We start from the raw sequence: 19,601 nt of genomic DNA on the forward strand, positions 1-19,601 counted from the left end.
CACAATTAATAATCAACAATGACTGAAATGCCTTCAAGTGTTTCCGCCTCGGCACGAACACAAGACGACTTTGTGTGATGCGTTTGACGTTTTCTGCACTTTTCTATCTGCTTGTTTTCTGTGTGTTTGTGTTTCCGTGTCAGCTTCGAGTAGAAAACACTTCAAATTTGACTGACCTGAAAAGTTGTGTTAATGCCGGATCCACAGGCACTGAAAGGGTGAAAGACAAATATCGGTTACGAAACCATCAAAGCGGAAACTTGTAGTACTAGTAATAGTGGAAGAAAAAAATGATATATATATTTTTTAAACTCTTTGACTGCCAAAAACGTTTAATAACGATTAGTAAAATCACGATGTATGCTGCCATAAACGTGAAATGACGTCATCCATTTTTTTTTTTTTTGTTGTTTAAACATTTATCAATTTTGTATTGTAAGTGCATTTTTCCACAAAAACAGCATGTGGGCTACAACTGCCTTTTCCCCTTCTACTTCATTTCTAATTTAAATAAAATCGATTTTTGGATATTAAATATCGATTCGATTCATAAATGAGAATCTTGATTCTTTTATAAATCGATTTTTTTGGCACAGCCCCAGTTATTACTAACGAACGAAATAATGTAGAAACATACTTATTTTTCTAATGAAAGAATGGAACGCGATCTTTCATTCCGCCATGTTTATGTCGTCAAAGTACAAAATATTCTGTTTGCCTTGAAAGACGAGCTGGCACTGTAGGAGTTATTATTTTTTGGGGATAATGTGCGGCAGTCAAAGAGTTAAAAGGAACTGCGAGCAGACCGTCCCGGTAAGATGATGTCAAGTGTGCACGTGGACACGCCTTCCATCCCAGTTGTTTATGCCATTAGCGTTGTGTAAATCCGATGATGACGTAAATGTAAGATGTGTCCGGATGAGAGTTCACAGTTCAGATTCATCGCATCCCTTCTTAGATTTTCGTCTCCTTTAACAAGACGAGGTGACCCATCATGGCGGCTTCATCACACCGAGATCACGCCGCTTCCCACCGACTAAGTGATTGATCTATTGAATGTTCGGACAAGGGTCAGCCCTTTATTTCTTGTTCTGTCAAGAATGATTGATAATTTATCGAGTCAAAGGACAAAAAAAGTATCAACTGCATTCGTCCTGTCATTATAACGTGGCCTCTCCCCTGCGATTAGAGTGAACCTTGGTCGACGTCGGTCATTCGGAATATTCTAATACTGAAATTGTCTTCACATTTTCCAAAGCTTGTAATTGCTTTATTCACTTGTGGTAATGAATACATATTAAAAAAAAAAAATGTGTGAAGACAGCCACGAGTCATCTTCAACTCCTTATTGTGTTCCTAAATTCATTTCACTGTGCTGTACACTCGAGATGTACACGTGTGGGCTATATTAACTCATTAGCTCCCAAAAACGTATAAATACGTCATATTTTAAATGTTTTAAGTGTCCCAAAGACGTACTTATATGTTTTTTGTTGTTGTTGTTGTTGTTGTTGTTTTATGCCAGAGTATAGAGAAGGCTTTGATGCAGTCCATCTACTGCAGAAAATGGTTGAGTGGCAGCAGAGTATAAGAGATCAACCAGGCCATGTTAAAACAAGCTGATTTCCTCACAGTTCTAAGCAGAATTGTGAATAATGAGGAAACTTAGCTATGTTCTATTGCTAAACAGATAGGAATATACTTTTTTTTTCCTGATAAAACAAGAGACTCTAATCTCTCTTTTCGTAGGTTCCATATTTTTATAGCAATAGAACATAATATTTTGCAGGCCTTGCAAAATCAGTGAAAATGGTTGGGAGTGAATGAGTTAAAAAGAGGGATAGACAAGGTAGGCAGTCACACGGCAAACTCAAGTGTGACGGTGCGAGATGTGCAGCCGTGTGTACAATATATATATATTTATATATGTGTGAGTGTTGTTTGGCTGTTGGCGGAGTGAAGGTCACCCTGAATGGTCGCGCGTGTCAGTGCGGATACCTTTGGAGCGTGTGCGGTGGCGCTTATCGTCTGCATCCACCTCCATCTGCGGGGAAGGCACAAACAAGCTGTTAAGCGCCGGCTGCACACAGCGTCGCTAAATTATCTTTCATTTCGATGCGCGTTCTTTCGGCTTGCCGGCGCTGTCGTCCACTCGTCAAACGTGCCCCCCCCCCCCTGCATCCGACGTTGGCGGAGGCCGGAGGCTTTTGTGGTTGATTTACGGGTAGCATTTGTTTTTTTTTGGGGGGGGATTAAAAAAAATAAAATCTGTATTCATCATGTGAGATCTCAATGGACCCGACAAGATCAGCATGTGTCGACCTTTTTTGGGGGTTTTTGGGGATTTTTAGTGAATGGCAATATGGTAAAAATGTCTATTCTTTAATAATCAATTCACAATCTCGATTTTATCATGATTCTTTTTTTTTTTTTAAACATATTTTTAGACTAATCTTCACATTTCTGAACATTTTTGTAAAATTTAAAACATAATTAAAATGTATATAAAATCCTAAAAGAAAAAAAAACGGACACGATTTTGATTTTTGATTTTGATTTATTGAACATATAAACATACAAACAAACAGCAGAGAAACAAAAATTAAAAAAGAAAAAAAAAACGAACAAAAAAAAACAATCCGAAGGACGCAAGGGCCACATCATGTTATGAAGAGAAATTGTGTTTAGTCCTAAAAATTGTAAAAAGAATTGATTTGTGCTTTTGCACATTTAGAAGAATACTAAACAAATTTATTTGTAATATGGCAGTAGGGTTATTATAGTTTTTGAATTTTTCATTTGAGTTAGTTTTTATTAGTTTTCAGGGTGGTTCTTAGTTCTTTAATAAATGCTTAGTTTTAGTGTAGTTTCAGTATTAGTTTTAGTTTTTTTTGTGTGTATTACTTGTGCACAATATTTAAAAAACACCATGGGCGTGACGTCATTATTCCGGTTTATATCAAAATAAATCTACTAAAAATCACATTTAAAATCAACCCCAAATGCATTAAATTAATTACCAAAGACTAAAACAAATAACATGTTTTCCTATAATCATAGTTAGTTTTATTTTAGTTAGTTTTGTAAATATAAAATGTAGTTTCAGTTAGTTTTCTTTTTAAAAAAAAAATAAAAAATCTTCGTTTTTATTTTATTTCGTTAACGAAATTGTTTTTTGAATTTTATTTTTTTTCGTTAGTTTTAGTACACTAAAATAACCTTTAATAGCACCTGTGTTTTGTTTTTTTCCGACACCCTCCCTTCTTACTTTGACCATCTCCAAACATTTTTGTTTGGTTTATTTTAGTTGAACTGGGTCAAAATGCCATTTTTAGCATATGTCACGGGCCACAAAAAAATTGACGGCGGGCCGCAAATGGCCCCCCGGGCCGTAGTTTGGACACCACTGATCCATCCTCACCAATTCAAGTCACCAATTCAACATATCGTGTCTAAAACGTACATTCAATGCACGTTGGAGCTTCGTCCGAACATCCCTGACGACCTCTGAACTCTATTTTTTAGATGCCCCTAAATATCCATGCAGGTTGGGTTTTACACAATAACGTTGGGGGGCTACGACCCTGTTTGGAAGTCTCTTTTTATGAAACACGATTCATTGAAACGACACTTAAGCCAGCGTCGAGCCCTTCAGTCTTAATGGCGTGTTTCTTTATGAACGTCCATAAAGGTTTCAAGAGGAGGAAAATAAAACGATGAAAGGCGGCGATACCTTGTAAATATTAGCAGGTAAGCTGGGATGGAATGACCTTAAGTTTTTTGTGAGGGAGGATGAGAACATAAATATGTCTGTGGACAAATGACAGACAATGATGAGCAACTGCCCGGCCGAGCAAATGATTCCATATTTCCCAGCTTACATGTTTGGAAATGACGACGGGCGACCTTGGCTCCATTTTCGGCTGCTCTATGGCCTTGCAGAAGTTTATGTATTATACAACACAACTTTGAACTGACTTCAAAACAATAAATTGGTCTCACGCAAGGTGCTAGTATGTTACCAGTAGGGATGTTACGATTCCGGGCAATATCGTGATATGGTGACATTAAAACTGCCACAATATCGTCGTCGTCGTCGTGTGAACATTATTTGATGTTTTTAGAATCTCCGGTTCAAAACAAGGTGGCAACGAATTATGTTTCATAATGTGTGAAACAATCGTAACAATCGTGTCGGGCTTTTTGCCTCTCTCGTACGAGCAGGACCCGACAAGCATGCTTGCTTGCCTTGCTGGCATGTTGGACAACCTTCTGTAATGTTTTTTTTTTTTTTTTTTCTCACACTCTCTGCATTCTTGAAGAAAATGAAGGTTGGTCTGCATATTCAAGATGAGTACGAAGCACACTCCATCTTTTTCAAGTGCCAATTAGACCCAAAATAAAAGGCAGCGCTAAAACTCGAAGGGGAAAAAAAAAAAAAAAAAAAAAAATGCACTTCAAGCTAGCACCTTGCTTTAGCATTGAAAGAGTGAAACGAAATCAAGGGCACAATTCAATTTCAATTTTTAACAGTTGATCTTATGATATATAACGTTCATTATCAACAGTTGGATACTTTAATGAGTCGAGTTTTGCTCAGATAATTCAAAGGAAGGTAACATTTGAACACTTCTACTAACAAACAACGTGTGATCTGTTCGGAGATCTTAATCCAAATAAAATTGCCTTTTGATGGACAAAACATTACCATGAATGAAACACAAGACTGGAAAATAGGACCAATGTGTGCTTTGAACATTGTTAACTTATATGCTCCCAATAATGTGTTTTTTTTTAATGTTCTAAGTGTCCCAAAGACGTATTTATACGTTTTTTTAATTTTTATTTTTTTATGCTAGAGCATCGAGAAGGCTTTGATGCAGCCTCTCAACTGCAAAGAACGGTTGCAGAAATGGTAGTTATTACACAAACGGCCAGCAGGTGGCAGCAGAGCAAAGGAGACCAACCAGGGCCTTCTAGAAAAAAAGCTAAATTACTTTGAATTTTGAATAGATTTGTGAAAACTGATGAAACTTAGCTGTCTTCTATTGCTAATTGCTGCAAAACGGAAACAGATAGAAACATACTTTTTTTTCCTGATGAAAGAAGAGACTTGAATCTTTCTTTTGATAGGTTCCATGCTTTTATAGCAATAGAACACAATATTCTGTGGGCCTTGCAAAATCAGTCAAAACCCAGTAAAACAGCCGGCAGCGAACGGGATTGCGAAATGTGAAAATGGCGGCGAGTGAATGAGTTAATGGAAAGTGATGAAAAGAAATCTGTCAAAACATGCCACGCCAGTAATCGGCTTCTCTTTTGTTTCACCTTCAGGATTTCGGAGAACGCGTTTTATACATGCCAGCCAATCGCGCTCTCTCACGCACACGCGCCGTGATTCACACCCGCACATTTGTATTCCATCCAGAGCGGCGCTACAGAACCTCCATCAGGCATGATCACATTTCTCTGCAAATAGCTCCGCCATGCGTCATCTCGTGACAGCAAACGAGCGCCAACCCGATGCTAAGTGCATCTGAATTAGCGTGAAAGGCTGCCGAGATCCGCACGTCTGAGTGGGCATCGAGTGAGAACCAGACAGAGTGGCCGAACGATCAAAAAGGAAGACGGAGACGGGAAAATCTGGTGCGGAGCTTGCAAACTAAGTGTGGAAAAATGGCCTGGTGGGGTGACATTGATGTGGATTGAGCATGAAGAGATCTGATCAGAACGCCGGCGCAACAACCTTATTTAACCGGTAATGACTGAAAATCTGTTTTCGTGGCATTTTACTATATTGTGGAGCTCGAAAATGCTTGTGCAGTGCCAAATTTCAATTTATCGTATTTTCCGCATTATAAGGCGCACCTTCAATATATGACATATTTTAAAACTTTTTCCATATATAAGGCGCTACAGTAGAGGCTGAGGTTACGTTACGCATCCATTAGATGGTGCTGCGCTAAAGGGAACGTCAAGAAAACAGTCAGCTAGGTCAGTCAAACTTTATCCATAGATTACAAAGCAGCTTTCTGACGACTCCCAAAATGAATAAACAGCTGTTTTATTATTTTCTCTGAGCTAAAGTATTAGTATTAGCTAGCGATCCAAGATGGCGGCATCTTCTGCACATGCTGGATTATAAGGCGCATGGTCAGCTTTTGAAAAAATTGAATGCTTTTAGGTGCGCCTTATAGTGCGGAAAATACGGTACCTTTTTTTTGTTTTGTTTTTCTTGCACAATAAATATCACGTGTGCTAACTACAATACTGCAATGTGTTGAATCAAGCAAACGCGTTGCGCTCTAACCTGCAATGGTTTTGGTGTTGAGACGGTTCTTCCTGACCTCGGCTTCCACTGTAAACCTACTGGCGCTGACCCGGAGAGGAAACGCTCACCACATCTCCTCCGGATTCATTTTCTGCATTGAAGGAAGACGAGGGGAGAACGTACGTCATTAAAATCATTTTCACAACAATCACAAGTCATCTGATATTTCTTCCTCTCTTTTGACTCCAGCTCATGAATAATCATATAGCATCATCATCATCATCGGCAGCTTATGCAGATTTCCACCACAGAGACGACGACGACGACGACCGCTCGTCATGTGCGCGATGGGCTTCGGCAACATGGGGTAATTAGCAACATCTGTCATCTTCCGCAGGAAGTGGGGGACAAATATAGCTTGATGATGTATGCCTGCCTCCACGATTCCTCTGCTCGGCTCGCCATCCGTCGCAAAAGTTACAGAAGGAGAGGAAATGGGGAGGGAGTGTCAAAAAAAAAAAAAAAAAGGTCAAATGTGATACCAGGAAATGAAGACCGAGATAGGAAAAGGCTACAGATGTGTCGCTCAGACGCCGCTTTGCCTGTCTGTCTCCTTGTGTCAGATGCCGCTAATTGAAAGAATGTATTGAGGGAACGCAGATGTTGCGCAGACAAACAAATTACAGACACATTTGGAAGATGCGGAATGGTCGTTACACGCGCCCTTCGCAGCAAAATCGAAAGAAAACAATCATTGGTCCTTTGGGACAAACACGACTGTGGGCAAGCAGTGAGTGGCGGTTGTGTATTATGTAAAAAGAGTGCTGGCAGTTACATGCTTAAGTGGACTTTACTTTGGACCAGCAGGGGGTCACATTTCTGATTTTCGTCACAAAAAAATAAATAAATAAATAAAAATAATGTGACTTTTTATGAATCAAGCCAACACGTGAAACAACTATACAAGAAGATTGTCACATTGTTAGCGTATTTATTTGCTTGCAAAAAATAATAGATGCTAAAATTAATGAATCAACATGTTGCACAATATTAAGTTTCCTGCTTTGTGGGAGCACTTTTTTTGTTTTTTGTTTTTTTTTGTTACTGTGAAGAACTCAAATCCATGACCTGAACTGGTTTGAGATGAACTAGAGCAGATATTTATTCACTACTTCTTATTTATTCACTGATGTAAAATGTATTTACTTGTATAAAAAAAACAAAAAAACAACAACCTGTATTTGCACTTCAAAATGTGTTCTTGTTTACTGCAAACCTGATGTTTTATGTACAGCACTTTGTATACAGCAACACCTGTTCTCAAAGCGCTTTATAAATAAAGTTGAGTTGAGTTGAGGTCCAGTTGTCCAACATAGACGACCTCTCCAGTCCTATTTTCATGCCCATGAAGTCTCGTAAAAAGCCAGTCTAATTGTGCACGTGGATGAAGTTCTTTTGGTATCTCGCTTGACTAGCGCAGATTGAGTATTTGCCTTTTGTGCTGCTGTGGAATGGAAACCAGCCGACGCGCAGCCAATCGAAGCGGCTCCCCTCATTCGTTCATCCGCAGTAATCAGAATCTGATCAGAATCTGTCTACCTGCTCCTTGATCAAATTCACCAAAGTCGCGAAACCACCTACGCCACCACTTATACCTGGTTTTCACGAGTCTAAAATCTATTCTACCTTTTGCCTCCAAATTGCCAGATGCGTGCTGGATATTGCCAACGACCTCACGACGCAACGCGTATTATGATAACAGGGATCATGATCAGATGCATATCTATCCCAATATATGGTCTTCAAGGAGATACGTATCCCGATATTTTACATTAGAGCTGTCAAATTTAAAGCGTTAACTCTGGAGATTCATTTTAATTATTAAAAGTGATTTAAAAAACAACAACACTAATTTAACTGAGTTTTATTTACTTCCTGTTACGGCCTATATAACCTGCAGCCAAACTAAGCCACCCGTGCAAAGATGGACAAACATGGACTATGGGTAGTTTTACTTTTCATTTCTACTGACGCTCTCAAGTAATTTACACAATTAAATGTACACGTAATTGACACGTTACAAAGCCAAATTCAAATAGCAATGACACTCATTGATATGCATCGTCTAATTCACCAACGCCAGCGCGGATAGCCACGTGTAGTTTGTAAAGTTTTGGGAAAGCATGTATTAACCTGCCGCAACCTCGATCCCGGGATCGTGACAGCAGTGCACAACATCATCAGAGAGAGGGGGGGGGGGGGGGGGGGGGGGGGGGGGGGGCATTTTTCTATGTTGGTTTAGGACACATAACGTAACCCGGGCTGATCGGCAATGGCGAGGAGGCATTTTACGATCATTCTTACGTGCCAGATGCATACTGTACGCCCACGCCAATGTCTGAAAATATATTTTTAAAAACAATCTCACCAATAATTTGTGTTTTTTGAATGAATGACGTCATCGTCGTCCTCTCTGCTTAATGGCGCTCTAAACGCTTCCTCTCGGTCCAACTTCGCTTTCTGATGATGTCATCTTTCTGGCAACTGTTACTATAACAAGCATGTTGTTGGCGCAAATCCATTGCCATGTGTGGTAAATCAGGTGCAAATTTGCTCCAAGCTGTCACTTTTGTGGCCGTGTTTGCGCCGGTATATGATTGGAGCAATATCCTTAGTGAATAGGCGGGTAACTGGGTGCAGACTGTGCTCAAAAAATCGATGCGGCAATATATCGTTGCGGGCCTCATCACAATACACGTATCAATACGCAGGCGTCAGAATCGATATTGCTCGTTAACTTAAAATCGGCAGTTCACGTTTGCCTTTGCGGCTTGCATTGTACCTAAAAAATAAGAACCAGCAGCGTCTTTGAAGTTAATTGCCTTAAATTAATGCAAAAATAGCTCATCAGTTGATTGGCCACTGCGTCTTGCTAAGAAAAATGAAAGCAGAGGAAGAATGTCAACATTTATTTATTGATAAACGCAACATGGCACGTGTCTCAGTGTAGCAATTTTCCTATATTTTGTTTAAAAAAATAAAATAAAATGTGTGCGGGTGAATTTGTGGTGCAATATTTCGGCTATTACCGGACGCCAGCGCATTCTTTCGCGAATATACCCCTTGGTGTCCCAATACTTTAGTCCAAACGGTTCCATCTGTGGCTTATACGTGCACGTTTGCAGCACTCTCCCTCCCTCTCTCACACGGCACAGGCATCCTGGCCTCTCGGCCATTATAATCAGGGTGTGAGTGTTGGCTCTGTCCTCTGATGAAGGTCTTCATGTGGGGGCTGATGACAAATCACAGCTCTCTGACTCTTAATCAGGACACATCCCACATTCCCCTGGTGTTTTTTTGCGTGCCCGTGTGAAATGAAAGGGAAAAAAAAAGAGTGTGGGGGCTTTGGACAAAAGAAGAGCGATTGAAAGGAAAGACAATGGAAATGGAAACAATCCAACCTGCTGCGGCTTGTGCGCAATATGCGGAAGTTGCATTCTGGTCATGGAGTTGAGGCGCCTGTGTGCTAGTTTCAGAACCAAGGACAGCGACAGGCACAGCACAGAGAGGGAATAATAGACCTCCAACTGCAATGGGGGCACACCCACAGAGAAGACACACACACACACACCGGCAATTCTGCAAACACACACGCAGACATACAGTACAGACAAAGCTATTCACATCCGCTCCCTTTTGTTGCAGGATTGTACACAAGTGTGAATGTGTTCCTGGAAGAACGAGGAGCACCATGTCTGCCCTTCACCGGCCTCGTCGATCTATCAAAGCCAAGAAAGGCGCCGGGAAAGACTCGGCTGCTCCGTCTTGCACGAACACAACAATGAAAAAAGCCTTTTGAACGTGCGCGGAGACGATGTGACGTACGCCGTCACGTTTCCGGTGACACATATTGTACATGACGGGAGTTTAAAACACCCCCGACGCACAAACTCACAGAAAATCATACCCATTATTGAAATAAAAGGCACGGACGCCACTTGAGGACGATGGGGCAGGCGGGAATGCTTTATTGGCGTTCGGGGATACGCACGCGCACGCGCACAACCAAAGCTCGTCTCCCAGTGCTCTGATCGAGACTGGAGCTCGCCTGACCTACATTCGAGCAGATATGTATACAGGCACAGAGGAGATGAAATCTCCCGTCTCTGTTCTATATCCGGTGTTCTCGTCGCGCACACGCTCAGAAACGAGTTCTCCTCCTGAACGTCATCGTGTTCCACATGAAACGAGCAATTTTCACGAGCACTTTCCACGTGTTTGATGGATTTCCGGCCAAGTCGAGGGTCAGGCTGGCGTATCTCTGGGTTGCATATCAAAGATCTGCTGACTTGCGTGCTTGTCGGTCCCGAGACGAAGACCAAAAGAGGGCGGACAAATACGCGTTAAAGCGTTTTATAGCACCGGTGTCCAAACTACGGCCCGGGGGGCCATTTGCGGCCCGCCGTACATTTTTCAGTGGCCCGCGACATATGCTAAAAATGGCATTTGACCGAGTTCAAATAAAATCAACAAAAGAAAAATGTTTGGAGATGGTCAAAGTAAGAAGGGAGGGTATCGAAAAACTGGTGCTGTTAAAGGTTATTTTAGTTAACTAAAACTAAAATTAAAAAAATATATATTGTTACCGCAATAAAATAAAAACGGAAATGCTTTTTAAAAAAAACGAAAACTAACTGAAACTACATTTTATGTTTACAAAACTAACTCTAATTAGAGCAAAAAATGTCCTTTGTTTTAGTCTTTGGTCGTTAATTGAATGCATGAGCCTTTGCGGATGATTTGAAATGCGATTTTTAGTAGATTTATTTTGATATAAACCGGAATAATGACGTTTGAAAGTCACACAGAAATGACGTCATCTAGCAGCAGCCAATAGAAAAGCACGTTCAGATGACGTTGCGTTTTTTTTTAAATATTGCGCATAAGTAATACAGATTTTTTTTTTTAAATAATACTAATACTGAAACTAACTAACTAAACTAAAACTAAGCTTTTTTTTTTTAAAAGAACTAATAAAAACTAACACATAACTCGAATGAAAAATTCCAAACTATAATAAGCCTACTGCCATATTGCAAATAAATTGGTTTATATACTGTAGCATTTTTCTAAATATGCAAAAGCACAAATAAATTATTTGGATAATTTTTAGGACTAAACGCAATTTCTCTTCATAACATGATGTGGCCCTTGCGTCCTTCTGATTTTCTGCATGTGGCCCTCACATGAAAAAGTTTGCACCCCCCTGATTTATAGCATGTCCCTGCGTGCAAATCCAGTAACATCATTAGAGTTCGGACCACCTGATTCTCTTTATGGGCACCGTTATGTTTTTTGTCTTCACACTGTTCTGTTTTCAATCGATAACTTGACCACTGAGACAAGAGACAAAAGCATAAAATCACACGCAAGCTTCAACCCAAACGTGGTCTCCGAATAGTGGAAAAAGCAGAAGCTGGACCGAGGAAAGGTCAAATCCGTATTGTGATTCATCCTTTGCCTATTTTGGGGCGATCTCGCCTCTCCGAGTGTTGACTCAGAAATCCCACCACAGGGACAGTCTGGAAATGAAGTGATTCCTACTGTACAAATAATGATTCAGCAGAAAGCAACAACAACAAACCAGCATGAAGACAACTTTGGGTTTGCAGAATCATGACATCTATTCAAAGCAAAATCTTCAAGAATTGGGTGCATGTAATTACCGTATTTTTCGGATTATACGGCGCTACGGATTATAAATCGAACCAGCCAAAAAATGCATCATTAAGAAGGAAAAACATATATTAGTCGCAGTGGAGTATAAGTCGCATTTTGGGGTGAAATTTATTTGGTAAAATCCAACACCAAAAACATAGAAAGGCAATTTAATAAAAATAAAAATAAAAGAGAGAACAACAGGCTGAATAAGTGTACGGTATACTAACGTTACATGACTGACATGCCTGCAAATGTCAGTAACGACGTAACATATTAAGAGTTTGTAGCGAGCAGTGACGGGAGTCGGAGGCGGAGCCAAAGGCTGGCGTTTTATTGACATCAGCTTCTGAGGTCTTAACAGCAACTCCCCACTCAGCTAGAAGCTAACAGGCTAACTCCCCTTTTCCACATAACGAAACCTTCCCACCCGGAACGTTCCGTGGGTGAATGATGTTCCCATCACTACAAGTTATTCATGTAACTCTAGCATAAAGAACATGCTAACAAGTTTACCAAACTATCAGTTTCACTCCAAATCACAAAATACAATGAAATCTTCATCCTCGGTGTCACTTTTAAACAACTCCCCCAACTCGGGAGGTCGACGATGCAATGTTGAACTTATCAACACAGGCTACAGCGCCCTCTTGCGGTTTAGTGTGAAAATAACATGTGAAATGATATAATCATGTGTTCATTTCACACATAAGTCGCACCCCTGGCCAAAGTATGAAAAAAAAAAAAAAAACTGCGATTTATAATCTGAAAAATACGGTATATAAATCTGCCCAGAATGCGAACCCACAACTCTGTGATATTTCCACATTAACATCATTATTAGTACATGTTGGCAAGAATTTGTCTCCTAGCTAGCCTGGGAACGCCGTATTCCGACGAGTGCCAAGAAGTGGCTGGGGAAGTCTGGGTTTCCCTGCTAATACTGCTGCCCCTGTGACATGACAGCTGATAAGTGGTACACAGTAAATGTTGTCGATTAAATTTGACTCTATTTAAGAGTGGGACCAAATAGACTCCATTTTAAGAGTAGGCTAAATATTTACACGGCAGGAACTCTGTAGCTCGGGTAGTAGACCGGCCGTCTCAGACGCTGAAGGTTGTCACTTCGTTCCTCAACCCTTGAATGACTTTTATTGAATTATTAATTTGACATACTTGTAAAACGGTATGCATATGTGGAAGTCAACAAACTATTGGAGACACATTGTCTCTGTATGATGTCGTGCGTTACTAGTACGCTAAACCCCAAGAGAATTTATATGGACTGCTTCCAAGATCAAGTGAGTCGGTTTAAGTTGTTTCTTTGAATGTCATCACAAATGTTCAGTCCTTTTGATTTTCCTTTTCTGGGCCACACGTTTTTTTCTAACGAGCTTGCGCCGCGGAAAGGTAGTCCAGCTCGGGTTCATTCAGAGGATGAGCAGCGCATTTATTATTGCTCTCCAAAGTCCCCATTTTACCAGCTTAAATTCAAGCTAGCCCTCTGATGAACCGACAGAGAGATCTAAAAGCACTTTTTCAATCAAGCAATCTCGGAACGTAACTGAGAAGGGGATTCTTTGTTAGCACAGAATGCGCCTGCACACAATACGCTCTCGGAGACGCGGAGGTGAAAGAAGCTGTCAGGTACTGAAGTGGACCGCCTCTTTATGACCTCCCTGCTCTGATCAATAACGGAGAGTGAGGCAATGGTAAAAGCCACGTTCTGACCCGCTCTTCTATTCAAAAGGAAGTGAGAGGCGCAACTGACGAAGGTATTCTTGACCTGCTGGACTGGACTGCCGTGACACGTAAACATGGCGTCCTTGTCTGCGGCTTGACACAAGTGAACTCATCTGTAATGCAACACGATACCGCAGCGGAGCAAACTCAAGTGGAAGTGCGTTGCCATTCCCCTCAGTTTTGCGCAAAAGTACGCTGGTAATGGAAACAAAAAAAAAAACCCTCTCAAATATGGCAAAAAAGTTTTTGCGCTCTCACGAGGTGGTTTTTGAGACGTGTCGAAAAAGAAGTATTTCGCAAAAGTGTCATACTACGTTCCCACCAAATCCGAAAAGGCGAACTGAAACACTTTTTGGAACGGTTGCCGCTCATTCGCGCTTTCGTGCTCACCGTCGCGTTGGGGGCGTGTCCATTGGTGAACAAGGAAGTGGAGCACTTTTAGCGAGTCAACAAAAAGTGAGCACCGCCAACTACTTTCACCTCTTTCCTGTGACTAAACAGCCGTGGCACGATTTTCTCCTCTTTTGAGGTACGTGATAGCACCTTCGTTTTTTGTAGTGGCAATCGGGCGGAAAATAGCTTTGGCATCAATAATAAGCACTGCTGCTAACTCGGTACAGTTCAAAAGCAAGTTAACAGACTTACCAGCGTTTACTTGATCATCATTCTGTCACGGCTGCTCGTGTCGTTGCGCTCGGGGTGACAATAGAGAGGACGCTGTGTGTGACGTTGCTCGTACTCGAAGCCGATTGGCTACCGCCAGGCCAAACGCGGAAAAAGTTCCATTTTTTGAACTTTGACGAATATGCGGATTTTCGGCGCGAATGTGCGGATTTTCGCTGCCGCGCACCGCGTCCCAACGCGCGAAACGCGTCCTCCGCGCCGCCCCGCGCAAACCGTTTAGCCTAATGCTAACAATGCAAAATGCCATTGATGGGCTAACAAATAGCATCTGTGTTACTGAATTCTTACACAGTAACACAGATGCTATTTCAGATGCAATTCGTTCCGTTGCGCGCCGACTCCATTGACTACGATGCAAACGCGCCGCCGAATCGCCACCCGTCGCTTTTGGTGAGAACGCAGCATAATGGAAACACTTTTCGGTCACGGCGGAAAGGACTGGAACACGTTGTTTACGTGTATTTTTATTAAACTTGCAATTACTATTTGTTTTGAGAATGATTCATTTCGGTTTTGTATTTTAGTTTTACATGCCGAAGTGATTTGTATCGGCGACTGCACGTCACGAGCGTAAAAGAGAGAAAGGTGTAATCGAGCGAGCCTCCTTCGAGGAGAGCTTGAAATCGTGTCCTGTCATATCTGGATAATTTAGCGGGGAGGACGCCAGAAAACATCAAACTTTTAACAAATTGTATAACCCGCCTTTTTACCCAGCTTCTGCATGGCAACAACATTTTAGGCATTACAGGAAGTAGGAAGTACGGGGCCACTCGCTTTCGTGTCGGAACTGCTTGCCGACTGCCGACGGACGCACACAACAACACCAACACTAAATGGCCGAAACCGCCCGATGAGGGGTGAGTGTTTTTTTTGTTTTTTTTAAAAGTAATATAACTACACCGGGCGTCCGTCTACCGTAAACATCATACGGAACAGCGAGATCTCGCGAGGCGGGACTTAAGCGAAACAACGACAATTCGAAATTGTACTTTATCAAAATAGTAAAATATCGCTTTTATTTTGGCGAAAAAAAGGGGAATGGAAACACACCTTATATCACTTGGCGGAGGGCTAACATGGCTGTTTTAAAAACACGCACGCGTGTAAATCGAGCAAAACGCCTCCCCTTCTTCTTCTTCTTCTTCTTCTTCTTCTTCTTCTTCTTCTTCTTTTTGCCGCCTCCCCCTTTTGGGATAGGAAGTGAGGAGAAATGACAAAGAGTGAAACATGGCTGCAATTACCCACAGTGGGGTAATCGGCAGCACAATGCAGCGTTAGTCGGCTGCCGGGGAGACGTCGCGGAATACTCAGGTGAGCAGAGAAGCCAGACAGCAATCAGACCGGCACGAAGGGAAACGGAGTGAGAGAAGCGCAAAGGACCATTCCTTTAATTTCCAAGGGACGGCCGGGGTCTTAATTACTTGACGAGTCGCCCTTTTTCTCTCTCTCTCGCTTTCCCGCTGCTCTGCGTGTGCAAAAAAAAAAGAAAAAAAAAAGGTGTGTGAGAGTGTGTCAGCATGTGTATGTGCAGCTGATGATCAGACTGGGAAACCTTCATTCGCTTCACAAGCCTGATAAGGGAATAAAGCGAGCAACATAGCACGTGTGTGTGCGTGCGTGTTTATGAATCAGAGAGGGGGGGGGGGGGGGGGGGGTGACTTCTCCCCAGCAGCAAACACAACAGGAAGGTTACAGAGGCCTGACTTGGAAAAGCCACATGACAACTTTCCATGTAGAAGACCACACGACAAGCTTGATCACGTTACAAATCCTAAAGGGCTGCAAAAAAATAAAGTCTTATATATGGATCAATATTGAGCCGCAACAGGTCTCGCTCTCAAAACGCTGTCGGCGACCCTGCACGATCGGTGACGCGCATGCGCAGAAGATCCCGCCATTTGGATCGCTAGCTAATGCTAATACTTTAGCTCAGAGAAAATAACAAAACAGCTTATTCATTTTGGAGTTGTCAGAAAGTTGGTTTGTAATCTATTCATAAAGTTTGACGGACCTATCTGACTGTTTTGTTGACGTTCCCTTTAGCGCAGCACCATCTAATGGATGCATAACGTAACCCCAGCCTCTACTGTAGCGCCTTATATGGAAAAAGTTTGAAAATATGTCATTCATTGGAGGTGCGCCTTATAATGTGCTTTGTGAATTGGATACTTTCGGATCGCTTCATTTATACGAGTTAGTGCCGCGAAAAAGTCACGCAAACCTTTCGTAAGGTTTGGCCCTGACTTTCAATTTTGCTATGATGTATACGATCCAGCATATTTTTCTTTCATAAAACTGAATAAAATCTCCATTTTTGCAGTCATTCAGGATGATTACAATTTTAATCGATTTTAACCTAATGAATCCAACAAACGTTTACTTAAAGGGTTCATTTATTCAAAATTAATTCCTGTGCAAAACGTAGCGTCTACTAATTCTAGATCACTTTTAACACAAAATTACATCACATAAAAGCATTTGGAAGTAACAGAACATAAGAACAACATCTTTTAATCATCCAGAAGACAAAATTCGATTTCACGATTTTTCAACGATTCAATTTTTTAAAATGACGATGTATCGAATGAATTCAATTTATTGCCCAGCCCTAGTTTTAAGTGACAAGCAATGATGGCGCTGGTTCGGAAATCATAGAACCGTCGTTACATTCGGAACTTTCGGTTTATCGTAACAGGATTGTGACTTTTTTTTTTTTTTTTTTTTCCTCTGTGACAGCATAGCGCATTCAGTCCAGCTATGCGGTGCAACAAAACGCGTTGAACCATTTGCATTGAAGTCACTGGTGAGGCTGACTGCCCAGCTGGCAGCCTGTCAGAAGTCGCATGTTCAAAGACACTCTGTGATGCTCACGCATGTCGTGTAGCAGCGAGACGATATGTAGGCGCCTTGACTCATTTTTGCCCACTGTGATGGATTCAATATATATATATATATATATATATATATATATATATATATATATATATATATATATATATATATATATATATAAAACACGCATGGTGCCTCTGACTCAGTTGACCATGAATCTCCCGATTACTGATGCAGCATTTATAAGAAGTTGCTCGTGTGCGTGGTCAAACAGCACCCACGTGTAAATGCACTGAGATCCATTGTTCTCCTCTCCTTGGGTTTCTCCCATCCCATAACTCGACTTTTTTTTTTTTCTCTCACTCGCTCGTTCTCATTGACTTCAGAAGTGGTGGTGGGTGGTTGAGATAGTGTGAATAATAAAGTTGTGCTCCGAAGGAAGATGAATACACGTTCAGAAAATATCTTCAATTGTGGAAACGCTCGTGTTGCTTCAGTTAACAAGACGACGACTCTATACGATTCTAGATTTACGGTTCTTTTCGGTGAACTGAATCACTAGAATCAGTTCATTGAAGTACGGAAGTAGTGGCGTTTCCGTGAGTAGTTCCTTCCTTGGCAAATCGTGAACCGCTCGTGGCAAGACTACACTCACTCACTGAACTGGTATGGCAGGACGTCCACTTATTGAATCGTACGCAAACGGGAATGGAGGTAGCTCGTTCACTCACTGACTCGTTCGCGAACCGGAAATGGCAACACGCTCATTCACTGAATCATTTGCAAACCGGAAATGGCAACTCGTTCACTCACTGAATCGTTCCTGAACCGGAAACGGCAAAATGTTCACTCACTGACTCGTTCACTCACTGACTCGTTCGCGAACCGGAAATGGCAACACGCTCATTCACTGAATCGTTCCTGAACCGGAAACGGCAACACGTTCACTCACTGACTCGTTCACTCACTGACTCGTTCACTCACTGACTCGTTCACTCACTGACTCGTTCGCGAACCGGAAATGGCAACACGCTCATTCACTGAATCGTTCCTGAACCGGAAACGGCAACACGTTCACTCACTGACTCGTTCACTCACTGACTCGTTCACTCACTGACTCATTTGCAAACCGGAAATGGCAACACGCTAATTCACTGAATCGTTCCTGAACCGGAAACGGCAACACGTTCACTACACTGACCCGTTCATGTCTTCGCGAACGGGAAGCGTCCCCAGTGACTCGTTCCCGAACACCAACAGCGAGTCTGTATGTGGAGTCAAATCCCGCCCACGTCTGACGCTAGCTGCTGATTGGTCGTTCGCCGAGACTGACGGCATGAGTGTGGCTGCTCGCCAACGAACTGAGAAAAAGAACGAATCACTTCAAGAAGCGAGCCGTTCACTCACGTTCACCGAAAAGATTCGTTCTTTATGAACGAATCACTATTCTCGAACAGATTGCCGTGTCTGTATTGTCGTTCTTTTTGTGACCAGAAGAAGCACTAATTGTTTACACTACTTTGTCTGCACATCGTGAAGCATAACAGACAGCTCGCAAGGAACACGAAGCAGCAGTTGGAATCAACTCATTCCTGTTTTTGCGTATTCTTTTCAGAAAACACATCTTCATAAATATAAGGCTCCCGGTTTTGCACTCATATATTTCCCTCTTCCTTTTCTTGTCCCCCACCCACATCGCTGCCAGTGTCGACCCGGAATACCAAATGATGCAGGCTGCAGATAGATAGGGAGGGTTGCTGCCTGTCACATGACCCCATTTGTCCCGAGGCTTTACCCAGGCACGACAACGGAGGCTCGCGCACGCGCAAAGGTACCCACAACTTTCAATGCTGTATGTCAGCATAGGCAATGAAGCCGGCACAAACACAACACGGAGGCACGCAAACCCACAAGCGTCATCGTCATTACACACACACACACACAAATGCAGGCGCACACGCCACAGAAAAAACACTCACTGATCACTGCAGGGGGGCGAGCCAGAAAGGATGAGAGACTGAGAAAGAGAGAACACCCAGATAACTGTACACACACGCCATCTCTCTTTTCTCTGACGCGCGCGCGCGCGCGCGCACACGCTCGAAAGGTAAAATTGAGCACCCTCCAAATTGCAACCATTTCAAATAAGCACGCACGCGCACACGCGAGTGTCTTCGTGTGGGGAGGCGCCGCACCGCTGTTGATCACACAAACGCGAATTAGTCACTCACAAGTCTCGGCACAGTCGCGCGTATCTTGTGGCACCAAAAATAACTGCATCATAGAATAGATACAAATCAAACGTCAGAGGATTTGAGCTGTCAAAATGAATAATCCATTATCAAATTAATCG

At 42.1% G+C, this 19,601-nt stretch overlaps 1 protein-coding gene across 12 annotated transcripts in view; it reads right to left on the minus strand.

The window, feature by feature from the left end:
* myt1lb (myelin transcription factor 1-like, b) overlaps positions 1 to 19,601 on the minus strand; it is a 131,566-nt gene that overhangs the window by 72,998 nt on the left and 38,967 nt on the right. For 8 of the 12 annotated variants that reach the window (XM_077537945.1, XM_077537948.1, XM_077537949.1 and 5 more), the window contains exons 2-3: positions 1,999 to 2,044; positions 177 to 210 (exon numbers count right to left, since the gene is read on the minus strand). In XM_077537945.1, the coding sequence (XP_077394071.1) occupies positions 177 to 210; positions 1,999 to 2,044 (80 nt within the window). Of the gene's footprint in view, positions 1 to 176; positions 211 to 1,998; positions 2,045 to 6,310; positions 6,423 to 19,227; positions 19,375 to 19,601 lie in introns of those variants that run through there. The other 4 variants (XM_077537939.1, XM_077537940.1, XM_077537941.1 and 1 more) reach the window with 2 other exon arrangements.

Source organism: Festucalex cinctus, chromosome 12 (genome assembly GCF_051991245.1).
Source record: "Festucalex cinctus isolate MCC-2025b chromosome 12, RoL_Fcin_1.0, whole genome shotgun sequence".
NCBI classification, from domain to species: domain Eukaryota; kingdom Metazoa; phylum Chordata; class Actinopteri; order Syngnathiformes; family Syngnathidae; genus Festucalex; species Festucalex cinctus.